The following is a 14,757-nucleotide window of genomic DNA, read 5'->3' on the forward strand; positions in this document are numbered from 1 at the left end:
ACAGCGACAGGTGTGTTAATCCAAAAACTACTACTATGTAACGGTCTACCACACCGAGATAGACCATTATTTCTTTTACCGTCTGCTTTCCATCTGAAAAGCTCCCACGCGTTTCACGGTATAACTACATAGTAACGTCGGTCGCTCTTGGAAACGTGCCATAGCCTTGATCTTCAAACTCTCCACCCTATACTAGCATCCCTAATCGTGTAGCGCAACTCTGAATCATTATTTTAGACTAAGGTTGTAACTATTTTCGACAACGCATTCGGAATAACTTACTTTGGCTGAGAATAGATGCATGCTCCAGACGTCTGTCTAGCCAAGACCGCATTATAAAAATAAGACTGTTGAGTAATGATACTGAAACGCGATATACTAAATTCTGAAAATCCATCAAATGTTATACGCAAATAAGTACCATTGTCATCAAATTTAAATTGCAATGAAAAGTAAGCATATTAGTGAGATTTATTTTGTATTTAAATCCCTAATATCCTTTTTTTTACTGTGCCAAAAATAACTTAATTGAAAAAAGTTCGCGTATCATAAAAACACAATTTTAATTAACAAAAAATATTTATAAATCACAATCACGATAATGATTATGCAGCTTTTTAACAAATATTTTTTCCCTGATCTATTACGATTTTTCAACTAAGTGATCAATTCTAGGAGACGCGCCTTGCCTTTTCAAATCACATAGTTTGTCTCTAAAAAATAATATTACGTCTTTATTTTGAGTAGATAGTGGTTGCGGCATCACGGCGGTGTCGCTTTTGACCCGGGTCGACCAACCCGCGGCCCGCCTTGAACATTTTTCCGGCCAGCGAGATTCGTCACACTTTTACAAAATATATTTATTTTATTATCGCTAATACACTATAGACTCCAAAAAAATGTCTATAGTGTATCTAAAACTAATATGGGGATATATAATTTAATATGTATATGGCCCGCGGAGCTATTGAGTTGACCACCCCTGGTGTATGCAATCCAATAATTGTTTGTCCACAATTTTGGTCGCATCACTCTGGTAAATTAATAGTGGACTTTACTGTTATAATAAAAAAAAGCAAGGTAACCTCTACCGTTCCATCATATTTTTTTGGTCTTACCTCTTCATGGTTCTTCCATGGTAAAACATATAATAGATGAAAATTTAAATTCACAGTGTATTATTGTATAGCTAGCAAATTAATCGATAAAACAGTGTGTCATTAATATATAAAATAAATAATAGCAGTTCTAGGTAACAACCTTGAGACACTTGCTCATAAATATAAAGTTCATATTTTCACTTTTTGTTTTATGTATTTTTAAAAATTTTTCAGATCAACTTGAACTCATTAACCGATATAATAGTTAAATAACAAGAACATACTAACTGAAAATGCAATCAAATGATAATAAATAACCATATAATTTATTTTAAAAACATTACGTTTTTTAATAGCAATTAGCGGTAATCTATACATATGCATGTTTTAAAAATGTATTCAATTCCATGACTGCATTAATTAGTGTCCTAAAGAGCTATTTTTGCTTTTATAATTTAGGTCAAGACCTCTAGTTTCTAGAGCTTGAATTCCCTCGAGATTTTTTCATTAATTTTTAAATTAAAAACGTGAAAGAAATATATACTATATATAACAGTAGTTTACATTTGACATTGGAAAATTTTATCAGACATAGTAAATCATCGCCACAATCAATGTTTATTATATGCACACTAAACGATTTTCCAATAGAATTTTTCTTTAATGTCCGTTCTCGTTTTGAAATGATTTGCCTTGATATGTCGTCTAGCAATTGCTTATTTACTCTATGCAAAATATTAAATGCATGTGAATAGTCGTTTTTAACCTTTTGCACTCGCTGCGTATAAATAGATTCATGGAATGGCCTGCAAAAAGAGGGGGGTGCATTAAATGCAATACATCAAGTATCCTATTCATATTTTTATTATATAAAATATAAAATAAATATAATAAGTGACGCAAAACTTACATTATGCGTTATAAAATTTCAGTTAATTTACACTACAATTACAGTTAATTTATTTCATCAATTTACTTATTTTTTATCAGTGGCGTAACTAAATGGCGCAAGATTTTGCGTTACGATTGGCCCATTTTCAACTGCAAATACTTTGTTGATATTTTTAAAAACAATTATATTTTACGTACTTGATCTTATTACAGTGTAGCCACAAATCAAATATGATTTCAATGTTTAGGTATAGAGAAAGCCTAAATGATAATAATATTAAACAGAATACGAATATATGTATTTATAATACAATTCAATTGTTATTTGAATAATGAATTAGTTTTAAATAAAATATTATTGTGCATATCTATAATCGATATATTCATTTTAAAAAAATATAAAATCTAAGAACGTATCGTTATTGAGAGAATAAAGACCTAATATTATAATTTTGTTGTATGGCAACACTGAACCATCATTACCTACAAATCTGCGTACAGCGACAGTTTAAGGTCTGTAGTAATTATCTTATGAATATGCCTATATGTACATATTATATTGTAGATATTTTTAAATATTAGTATTGCTTATTTTATTAGTGTATAATTTATATAAAAGTATTTGAAGTCAACGAAGTTTTTTGCGTGATTCAGGGCAAATATGTTTGTACAAGAACGGGGGTACAAAATTTGCTTTTCCGCAAGTTGATTATTCGCATCCGGACCCTCTAATGTACTTGGTCGGTCCTGCGTGTCGGCCAACATAACTACAAATGAGGCCAACCACTCACCGCCACTGGACTGTAAGCACCCTTAACAACCCTCGCATCATCTAATGCAAATTAAAGATTGATTACAACTATCAATAAAGTTGTTTTTTAGCATGTTTTTTCTATATAACTAATCCGTTTTTACCCAGTTATAATCATGACTAGTGTCATAGAGAAACGCAATCGCGTCCCTTGTTGACTCGCACCATCCAGTTCCTCAAAGTGCTAGTGAAAATATTTTCCCAATGTACAACACTGATCCCCATACTTATATATTATTTAAATAATTAAGTTTATCGCACATAATTACTTTAATTTGCCGCCTATTAAAAAAATAATAATCAAATCATAAATTGTAGGTCAATTATGTTACCAAGCGATTGTTTTTTTTTATTTTTTATTATTTCATATTTAATTGGTTCGATAAAATAACACGCGGTTCCACGTGACAAAGCAAGTTTTTTAATGAAATAAAAAACGTATCCTTTATTATTCACGGTTTGGCGCGACTGTCGGCCTTCGAATTCACCAAGGTTATGGTGAGCTTTCACAGTCGCATCGGTCACTAACCCTGCGTCTCCTGCATACGATCGATTGGACTGTGATATACTGCGGGCGCATTCCTAACGCACCTGGCGGCGGAAAAATTACAGCGGCCGCAGCTGGAACGTTTCCAGGCGACGAATGCATAACGCCATAAAATTCGATTATCGTAACGCGATAAAATTCGACCATGCGCGATTTTAAATAATTGTGAATCAGATTTAAAAGTTTCCCCCATTAGTTCAAAATCTCGGAAAATCGTATCAAACGTCACGTGTAATTTAAATATTATTGTATTATGATAACTGATTATATTAAGCACGCGTACAATTAATCTTATAAAAAATGTATAGATTTGACCTTGCTTATATTTTTTTGCCATAATGTCAGTTTCAGCCGACCATAAATTAAAATATTTCGCCGGCAGAAATTATGAGTATGGTATACGGAAGTAATTTATTTAATATTTAAATAAATATACGCTTAAAACAAAATTAACTGCAGCTAATCGTAATAGAGGAAAGCATTCCAAACCTTCCAAAATGCTTTGAAGATGTTCATATTAAACTCGCAATTGCGCGTGAAAGTTAAAAACTATAAAGCTCATTTTCACTCGCATTCTATTTATTATCAGAGATACTAAATGTACATACAAAATGTACACACAAAATATTTTAATAACAAAACGTTGCATCTTTTTTTTTTAATTTCAACATTCGTCATGGATGAAAAACATTGTTTACATAAGTAAGTGGTTGGATATGGAATTAATTTCACTATTACTTTTTAAGTATATACTTCATATAGATAAAATTTATTAACTGTCTATTTTTTCTCTTAAACTTGTAAAAGTTTACATAAACTGAAACGGAATTGGTCGATCTCTAAACAGTGAATCATACTATTGCGTAATATCATGAGTGAGTTTTGTAAATAACTTCTTATTTTTCTAACAATATCGCGAAAGTCATAGAACACTATTCGGAAAAAAATAAGAATCATCACTCGTTTACGTCCAAGTTGCAAAATAGTATCGATCTTTAACATATACATAAAGTCTCTATGTATACAGTACTATGGTCACGTGTCACGTCGATAGCTAAGAGACCAAATATTTCAGGAAGACTGTTTTTCATACCGACAAAGCGAAGGCTGTATAATGCCAAGGTGTGTGTGTGATATATCGGATCAGGCATATTGACCGACGACCCAAAAAGTGGTTAGAACTGGACTGCTTGACCTCGTCTGGGTCGAAAAAACCGGTGTGTCTGCAGCTTGAGACCTTTGCCAGGATTCCCTCGACTTTGACTACGAAACTTAACGATGGAACTTTCTAAAAAAATATACATATGCAAATGTATAATTCGGCATCGGTGAAAAAACAATTTCTTTTCCGAGAAGAGTAAACAAGTTTTTTGAACCAGTGATTATTCAAGTATAATTTTATATCACTTATGAGTTCTACAGTTGTATACGGTGTAAGATATGTGATTACATTTAGAGTGACAAGGAAATACCCGGCTGGCTTAGTGAAATTATCGCATTTTGCTTTAGGCTAAAGAAACGAGGAAAACCCAACTTACAATTCAATAGATAGTAAAAGAAATTATATTTTACCAGGTAGTATACACATTAGAAAATATATACCATATTCTACTATTAGTTATTATATAGCAGATATTTTTAACATATTGCAATGTTATACGTAAAAAATACTCCAAACCAGTTTAATTATATATATAATTAACGGATTATTTGACTTATTGTACTTTTAATACTATTATTTTTAAATAACTAAAACAGGTTTTAATAACTTTTTGACATTGAAATGTACCATTAATACATATGCATGTATGCAAATGTAAATACTTTGTATTATAACAAAATGTGATATTTTCAGTGAAAAATGATATACAATAATACTTGTCTTTTTCTTTTTTCGCACTTCGCGGCTTAATTACACTTAATATATTCTTTACCATTTTACTACTAGCTATTTTTTTAGAAAATATTTAAATATATCTTACTAGCTTTTATACGCCAATATTAGCTCTCTCACCATATAAATAACAGGGAACATTTCTTTCTGAGGCACATATAAACAAGGGCACAAGAAATCAGCGAATGTAATGGAAAATGTTGCACTATTACTTTTATCTAATTATCTTTTAAATCATTGTTACTTATTTATACAACCAAAACTAATTATAATACTAATATAATTAAAAATCAATGTCTAATCACGTTCTATGACTTTTTTTGTACATCAAAAAATTTCAGTAGCATAATGGAACTACTAACCTTGTGGATTGGTCTGTGCTGTGTTAATTGTTGATATGCAAAAATTTTGCTTGATTTTAGAACCCGTTAATTTTCTAACGCATAATTTATTTTATAATCTAATATTTTTTTAATTTAATAAAAATAAATACATATTGCCTTTATAATATTTTTTAAAAAAGCTTAAAAATTGATTGTTACTAGCTTTTGCTTTAACTAACAGAATGTGCGAAAATATTGCTTGTTTTTTACATAATTTGTATTTATTTTGCCTTCTAATATTTTTTCAGAAATGAATTTAAATAATTAAATAAGTACATATAATTTCTATTACTTATATTATTTTTCAAAAAATCTGGAAAAGTCAACCCAAATGGATAGCTCTCGAACTGACCGTGTTAACGTAAATAGGGTATAAAAGTCTAATTTGGGTACGCGAAACTGTAATTATGGCAAAAACCATGGTTGTAAATAAAGCATTTTGTTATATTTGTATTAACTCGTTACGCCGGGAAACGCATATATGCGTCATTTGCTACTCATAATTTCAACTGCTTAAAAATATGAATAATACTAATTTAGTCTTAAGTTTTTATCATAAGTGAATTAATATAATAATACAAATCCTTTTAATGTAAGTTAAAAAATCAGTGGTTCTCTATATGTTTTAAAATTTCCCTAAAAAACATTTTTGCGGCAGATAATAATTGAAATTATTTTTAATTTATATGTATATTCATAATTCAGTTTATTTAAATAAACTATTTTTCATGTCATTATGTCATTTTTATCAAGTCGTTAACGCCGGGGATCACATATATTCGTCATTCGTATTTAAAAATTTAAACCGGCTTAAAAAAATATAATAAACATAAATTTATTTTAAACTCTTACAGTAGATGTATTAATATATTACAATTATATTAAGGTATATATTCATAATAGCTTGCAGTTGTGCATTGAGTCTTAAGTATTTTATACATTATTTTGATACGTATGAGCGAGAAATCTAATTTAGCCTAATGGTTGTCTTATTAAACCCACCTCTGTATAATCCTTCTTATAAAACAGGCGCATGTCTTACGGGTGGTCATTTATATGGCGATCAAGGATTCGTTTTAAGTCTGAGACAATGTCTCAATAATTTGATGCGTGCCTTGTACATCATTAATAATTAAAGATGCTTGTTTTTTTTTACTAAAAAAGGCTTTCAAACGTGTGATTTGTTGTTCCTCAAATTCTTGGGCGTTCCAAAATTACGATTTCATTCGTGCTTTGTTTGTTAATGCTTATAATATAAATGATTATACACTGTGGACTTTACCCCAATACAAAAATTTTATCTGCGCTATAAAAAGTAATTTAAATACACTCATAAAACACAAATGTATAATATTTACAAACTAATTTTCACTTTTCAATTTGTTTTCCGCACTTATAAAACGCTATTTACAAACCGTATCAGAAAATCGTTTTCCTTGAGCCTTTAGCAGTAACGTTGCATTTTGCTCTTTCGTATTTACATCCAGCGTGCGATCGAACACGTAAATGTGTTTACAGAAAAAATCTGAAAACTAATCGGGCGCATAAGTCATTCGATCGGTAAATATAATTACTATTTATATTTATAACGGAGATATAACATGTGTTTTGGCGCACTTTTATCTGTTTGTTTGTTACTGCCCGGACGCTTTCGCAGTCACGTTCAATTGTGTTGTTATTTATTTGAATGTGTATTCTAAGTTTAAGGATAATACAACTTGTAGTGATTTAAAGCAGATACGTACGTATTGTATTTGTTCTTGACGAACTATATTCTAGAGTAAGAAAGGCAAAGGAATTCCCCCTAACTCGGCATAATGCAGTCCATCAGTAACTTTATCTAGAACCACCACTTCGCTTCTGACTTGGAATAAACTGAAATTCAGTTGAACGCGCGCCAAGCATAGATATGAGTATCAATCTAGATGATCTTTAGAAGACTGAGAAAACAGTCCCTTTTCACTTCAGAACATACTTAGCTATGCAGTCTGGAATCCAAGAGTTCAACCCGATATTCGTAACGATTCGTAAAGTCTAAAACAGGAATTAAATGTATGTTTATATCGTTGTCAATTTAATGTAACACTGTTATAAGCGGAGCAGCTGAAATATATTATTAAAATACTTCAATAAAATATCATTTCATAACAAATGCTGATGGATACGATATAACTTTGCGGCTGGGTTTTATTTATTATTACCCAATTGATTTTAGAGCTGCGTGTCCAAAAAGGGATTGGCAATCGGTAGCTTGCGATCTTTAGCTTTCCGATTGTAGCCTAGTATAATAATATATTTTATGAATAAAAATGTAAGTATATATATATACTCATTTTTCCACGAACATGACATTATATTTTCTATGCTTACAATGGAGGAATGTAACCTTTCTTATCATTGTCGATATCATGTTTTTTATTAATAATTTTATCGCGATTATATTGTTATCAGAAACATTTATGAAAATATATGGTTATCCATTTAATAATGTGATTAGTGTTTTTTTTTATTAGTATCAAATAATATATGACAACTCGTAGTTGCATTGTTAAGAATTTAAATAACTGTTGAATAAGATTCATCTTATTTTTATATATAAAAAAATACTTTTACTAGCAATTTAAATAGAGCAACTTTTTTAAAACCATCTTTAAGGATAAGATTTTTTTAAATGATTAAATTAATATATTCGTGATTGACAATTATGGTGCAATACCATAATTGTAGATAACAATGCATTATATTCTAGAATTGTTCAATGTTATAAATAATAGATAATATTTATACGACATTGATTTTTCTATTATTTTATTTTATTTATAGATACAGCAAAAAAGTCAATGGAAAAAACCCAAAACCACCTTCGCTATGTTTATATGTTTAACTTATTTTTTAAAACATACTACACAGTCTCAGATAACGCAGCCGTATAATGCGTATTTATGTCGCCTAAACTCAGTTTAGTCTCTGGTTAAGGTCAAGGGATTGAACATCTACAAAATCAATCATTCGCTCGTTTAACCCTGACCAAAGGAAATATATCGAACATAAAAATCAATTCGCAACACCTGGCGAGTTCTCTCAGTGTAATTTTGTGTGAATAAATGTTTTAAAACTGGTTTTATAGTGCAGTGCTTTTATATTTTTTTAATCATACACAATTTTTATGCAGTCATCGTGATAACGATAATGATGATTATGTGATTTTTTTGTATAATTATGTTTAATGGTGTAACTTTTATACACGAATGGTTAAGTATGTCAACAATTTTTGTTACCTCCAAGGTCGGTTTTTTCAAGTTTAGAATTAAGCAAAAAATGGTATCGTTATCTTATCACGTTGATCACATCAGAAAATTACGTCTAACTGACTAAGTTTGCTATAAAGTACAATATTGTTATATCATCATCAACATAATCAGCTTGATTACCAAGTTGTTGCAATTCTCTATATTTTGCTATTATCTATGTATCTTGCTATAAATCAAATAGCTATATTTTGACTATTATCTATATATCTTGACATGATATTTTTATCTAACGGGAAAAATGTTTTTTTAAATGGTATTATTTATTTTATTTATGCAGTTTTAATTATTATAAAAAAAATATCAAAAAAAATTTTCGACAACTACGCCTTGCGATGACTGACTTAACAAAAATGCACCACATTACTCATTCCTGTGTAATCTTAATCCCCAATTTATCAGGTAAACGTTATTTTTAACTATTCGAGCATCGAATAGTTTATTCGGTAAGAATCGAAAATTACAGATTCATACACATATTAATCTATGTTATAAAAAGACTAAATAGTATTGCTACTATACATTTTAATTTAAAAAATAATAGAGCATTGATTGTGTCAAACTTTAAAGCAGTACGATATTTATTTTAATTATACCTACTATAAAAAACTACAAAAACAGAGTTAAGACTAAAACCAAAAAATGAAATACTAGTCATTGAGTTGCCAAATTAACCTGAAAATGTTAGGAATTTCTGCAATTACAAAATGTTTTTTTTTCCTAATTATTTTATTTGTTAGATATTATAATAGATATATTATACATAACATAAATTTTGATTTGCACATTGCATATTGACCTGTTTAATGTCAGCTACGAGGAGCTGGTCCGTTTCATATCATTTAATTTTGATTTTTTATGCTTCTTTATATGTATTATTTTAATTAAATATTTTTTTGTGTATTGAAATAACACAACTATTGTTTTCGAACATCGTGACACACTGGGGCAACCTGTTAGGTTACGTTTTAGTAAATAAATAAAGATAAATTTCGCAAAACAGAAAAGGGCACAATGCTTATTATATTAAATAATGCACCGATATATAAAAAAATTAATATCTATTTTATTGTAATACATCAAAAAATATTAAATAATACACATCAGTTTTTTGTTTGTTTTTATAAATTAAAAAATGTATTTAATTACAAAAATTAATGAATAGTTGTAAAAATATTTGAATAACAATTATTTAATAAACGGGTGAATATATTCAGTATTCTGGTCTGGTGTATCTTAGACACATATTGGTTATTCTGTGCTTCCCAATTTTTTTTCTGCTCCTGCACAAAAATCACATCATTAAATTCTCGTGACACGTCTATACATATTTACTAACTTTACACTTTTTGTTTGGAAGCTGTATGGCTCTTGCAAGGGGAGCGTTCTTGAGCGTAGATGACAAGAATAAGGGACGCAATCGTGACTCTCTAGGGCACACGGCTGAAAATCGCCGTGCATCAGTGGATTGTCCCACCCCTCCCCTTCAATAACTTCAAAAAGTTGTAATACAAAGTACAAATACGGATACGATCAATACTCCATATTGTAGAGATAACTGAGATTTTTATTCTAAATCCTCTCAACAATGAGTACCTCGTTTTGCTATAATTTCCGACATTAAAGCCATTTTTGAAAACACTGCAAACTAACGTATCGTACAGAATTGCCAATAAATTGCTCATGTGACACGCGCTCCGCGTAACGAAACCGAGCACCTTTTATGGCAAACTTTGTTTTACTCCCAACTTTTCGTATTAAGTATTTTTTGTTAAATCTGAGAAATATAACAATGTGATACTTATCGTTCGACTTCCTTTAGTTCTTTTTGTAAAAACAGCGAATACGCATTTGTACGAATACTCTGAAACACTCACGTCATTAGTTTTTGAGTTCTCAATTGTCGCATTTATGTCATTGATAAAGAGTAGAGGACCCAAATTAGACCACTCTGGTACTCCAAAATAAGTCAAGTATTCAAAACATGTCTACAATATGTCGGTAACATCTTAACCTCGCGACTTTTAATTTTAACTGACAAACCATCATTCGGACGCATAGTGCAATTTTTTTTTATAAAATTATTATTTGGTTATAATCTATTAATATCGATACTATATAATGATTAGTGTTATCTGTTGACGGAAGTCATCTACTAACTTTATCATTGATGCTATCTTTTTTAACGAATTTGCAGTAAAGCTTCTAAATACAAATTTTAGTGACTGCATAAATCAATAATTGCATAGAATTAATTTAAAAACTTTCTATTGCTACACTTCTTCCTCGTAGCTCATTCAATCATCACAACTCCAATTCAATATTCCATGATTCAAGATCCACTGTTAGTTGTTCTCCTGTCTCAAGTAAAATCTTTATCTCCCTATTGTCTTTTATATATTTAATCCATGTCTCTACAATCAGTAAACAGTTTACAAAAAAACGTTTCAACGTTTAAAAAATAATAATAAAACGAATTATAATGATTTATATATGTATAAAAAGTTACAATGCGACAATGATTATAATTATGAATTATGGCAATGATTGTGCATAATTCGGCAATACATATAAACCAACCTAATTCTCAGTAGATTAAATGTGACGTATGAATACTAAATCTCTAGCGATTACACTACTATATTTTTTTAATAAAAGCTGATAATATTTTTATATCACTGATAAACATTAAGTTTTTCCCGATAACGTCTCTTGAATTCTCAACAACGAGGAAACTGTATACACCTGTATTACTCCACTCATAATATAAATTGCAACCTGTTTTCATTATTGATGCAACAGGAAAATAATAATTAAAATTAAAAATAGTTGCATCTAATTAATTTTAATTAATTATACATGTGGGGGGCACATATAATGCTTATAATAAAATTATTGCATGATAACATTGTTCTATGAATATCACCAATTAAAAAAATAATATATTACGTTAAATTACGCTTCTTATCTGCGTATATATATTGGGGCACTCCTACGAGTCTTTTATCAGTGTCCGCCGAGCCCCTCGCGAAAAGGTACTGAGAGAGCGCTCCTCACCGTTCACGCTTATCTTCTATTTGAGATTAATGTAGTTATTTCTCTTTTTTCAGATCAAATTGATTTGTGAGAAGTCAGTCGACGAATCAAAAGTGGAAGCATTCAAAGATTCGGTTCTCAGACAACATGAGGGAATTCAATGCCATAAACGGGCTACCTGACGATGTCATCTACAAAGAAGTCGTCGTGATCGGTAAATACATTAATATTAAATCTAATTTATAACGATGTCTGTATCAGTCGAACATTTTTGATTTTATATTTAAAAACAAATTAATAAATAATGTTTTATTTTGTTTATCATTTTATTCTTTTATTTAGACATTTTAATTGAGCAATTTATAAAATAATTATTTCATAAAACGAATTGTTTTATGGAACAAAGTATTTTTTTAAATGCACATATCTTTTAAAATAATTCCAAGCTAAATTGCACACACTTTATCTATTGTAGTTAATTATTGTAGTCTATGCGTTAATCCCATTATTTTCTTCTAAAAAATATTGTATTTATTATCAGCACATTGTTAATGTGCTACACATTGCCACTTACTTATCGATGGGCGGTAAAATTCTAATAATAAAAAGCTTTTCCGTAACTGTTTACTTTTTGTATGTTTGACGTGCATCCAAACAAAGTTAGCGATTAACAAATACACTAATTGAAGACAAAATTAAAAATAGGTATATCCTCTTTTCTTAGAATATATATAAAAGCATTCTATATAAATAACAAAGCTCAAAAATAGCAAAGAGATATTATTTACCTGATGGTTTTTTTATAGGCCGTATAATTTGTACAATAATAAAAAAGTATATGTGTCTGTTCTCAACATAGTACTGTGTCCAAGTCATATCGAAGATCGAGCAGTCAAAGTGGCGAGTTTGACGGAAGTCATTTATTGAAGTCAGAAGTGAAGTGGTAGTTCTGGATGAAATTCCAGTCTAAAGATCTTGAATAAAGTGATTCAATACAACAGTGTTATGGTTTATATACCATTAAGATTTGGATGAAGTATAACTGTGTAACTGTAGATTCGATACGTCGTCATTCTTTGGAATGTGTAATCTGGGCTTGGCTACTTGTTCGGCGGAGATATGAACCGCATTTGGCACCGACCTTTCAGTGTCTTTATTTAACTTAAGCCCTAGTTTTTGTTTTGAAACTATTAATGAAACACTTAGATTTGTTTATGCCATTGAAAAAATCCCAAAAATAATAAATCAAAAGTTTTATTTGACCCTTTTAGCAAGTCTTTTGCGACTAATTTTGTCGCAACGATTATGGGTGGTCCCAACAAGCAAAAAAAATGCTACACATAAAATAGATTAAATTAATAATACCGAAAAACTGAACATTGTTATATCAGTATTGAAATATGTATATATAAATAAAAAAATTGTGCCTATCTTTAATTTCAAATTGATTAATTGCTCCTGAAATAAATTAATACAATGTATACTACGCACCATAACCTATAATAATTAAAAACAGAATTTTCAAAAAAAATATAATGAAAAAATGTATTATTTTACATATAAATTAGCTTATCATATATTTATAGCAAAAAATCTCATTTTTAACCCTTTGTTTGCCAAAGCTTTTGAGACTACTATCTAAATATTGATATAATGTAACATAATAAAAAATATCACTTATTCTTAAATACTATTAAATATGTATCTTATTTTTTCTTTAATGATTACATTGGATTGGGCAATTCTTGCCAATGTACTTAAAGCCGATACATCGAATTTCGGCAATCAAAAGGTTCAATACTGTTTTTTGCTTCTGAATGATTGTTTATGTTGTTTTTATTAAAAATGTGAGTAATATATGCTATCATATTGCATCATTAATTTGATTAATTTTTCATAGGAAACGGGCCTAGTGGAATATGTATGTCATATCAGCTAGCCGGTCATTCGCCAGTGCTGAGGAAAGACGCAGAACGGCATCCAGAACCTATGCTGGACGCAAGAATAAGAAATACGCCATGCGGAAGACCTTTACCTATGCAGACATTCCACGATTTAGCTGGTGGACTCGAAGGACGGAGTCAAAACCCAATTCCTTTATTGGTAAATATATAAATTAATCAATAAGTTTAAATCCCAGATAATTATTAACAATATAAACATTTTTATAATATCAACAGGTCGATAACTTGACTCATCCTGGAGCCGACATGGGAATAGATCTACCTTCAATGCTTGAATGGAAATATTTTCCTGAAAAACAGGTTAATCATCGACACAATAATTACATAATAAATATATATAGCTTTATTTTATTAATTATTTATATATTTACATATTAGATTGATCATGTAGTTCTTGGCCGAGGAAGAGCCGGAGGCTTATGGAATACGTTAGACTCCAGTGTTGTTACTTTGAGCCCGTCTCGATGGATGGCTCTTCCTGGACAACCGAACCTGAGCGACTTACAACCTGAACAACGTGTCCCCGTGCCTCTCGTCGCTAATTATTATCAGCACTATGTCAAACAATCGGGAATACAAGTAAATTCCACTCTCAAATAAATCATATTCACATATTTATCATAAAATAATATGATTGTATTTTGTATTTTAGAAGTTTTTCCGTAATCATACAATGGTCACCTCTGTAAAACCAATCAAGGCTACAGGAAAACTCGGCGGTGTAAATCCGCCAGAGATCGCTTGGTGTGTTTGCGGGTATATATATATATATTTTTTTTATATTATCAAGTTAACTATTTTGCAAACTCATTCACTTCTGATA

General features: G+C 29.9%; 1 protein-coding gene across 3 annotated transcripts in view; it reads left to right on the forward strand.

Moving 5' to 3' along the window:
* LOC148231736 (oxidative stress-induced growth inhibitor 1-like) overlaps window positions 1-14,757 on the forward strand; it is a 40,095-nt gene that overhangs the window by 21,163 nt on the left and 4,175 nt on the right. For 2 of the 3 annotated variants that reach the window (XM_088192719.1, XM_088192717.1), the window contains exons 2-6: window positions 12,045-12,184; window positions 13,871-14,073; window positions 14,151-14,234; window positions 14,313-14,513; window positions 14,587-14,690. In XM_088192719.1, coding sequence (XP_088048845.1) covers window positions 12,118-12,184; window positions 13,871-14,073; window positions 14,151-14,234; window positions 14,313-14,513; window positions 14,587-14,690 — 659 coding nt within the window. In that variant the 5' untranslated portion in view covers window positions 12,045-12,117. Of the gene's footprint in view, window positions 1-11,844; window positions 11,970-12,044; window positions 12,185-13,870; window positions 14,074-14,150; window positions 14,235-14,312; window positions 14,514-14,586; window positions 14,691-14,757 lie in introns of those variants that run through there. The other variant, XM_088192718.1, reaches the window with a different exon arrangement.

This window comes from Plectrocnemia conspersa, unplaced genomic scaffold (genome assembly GCF_051122295.1).
Source record: "Plectrocnemia conspersa isolate PC_06_02 unplaced genomic scaffold, ASM5112229v1 ptg000009l, whole genome shotgun sequence".
NCBI lineage: Eukaryota > Metazoa > Arthropoda > Insecta > Trichoptera > Polycentropodidae > Plectrocnemia > Plectrocnemia conspersa.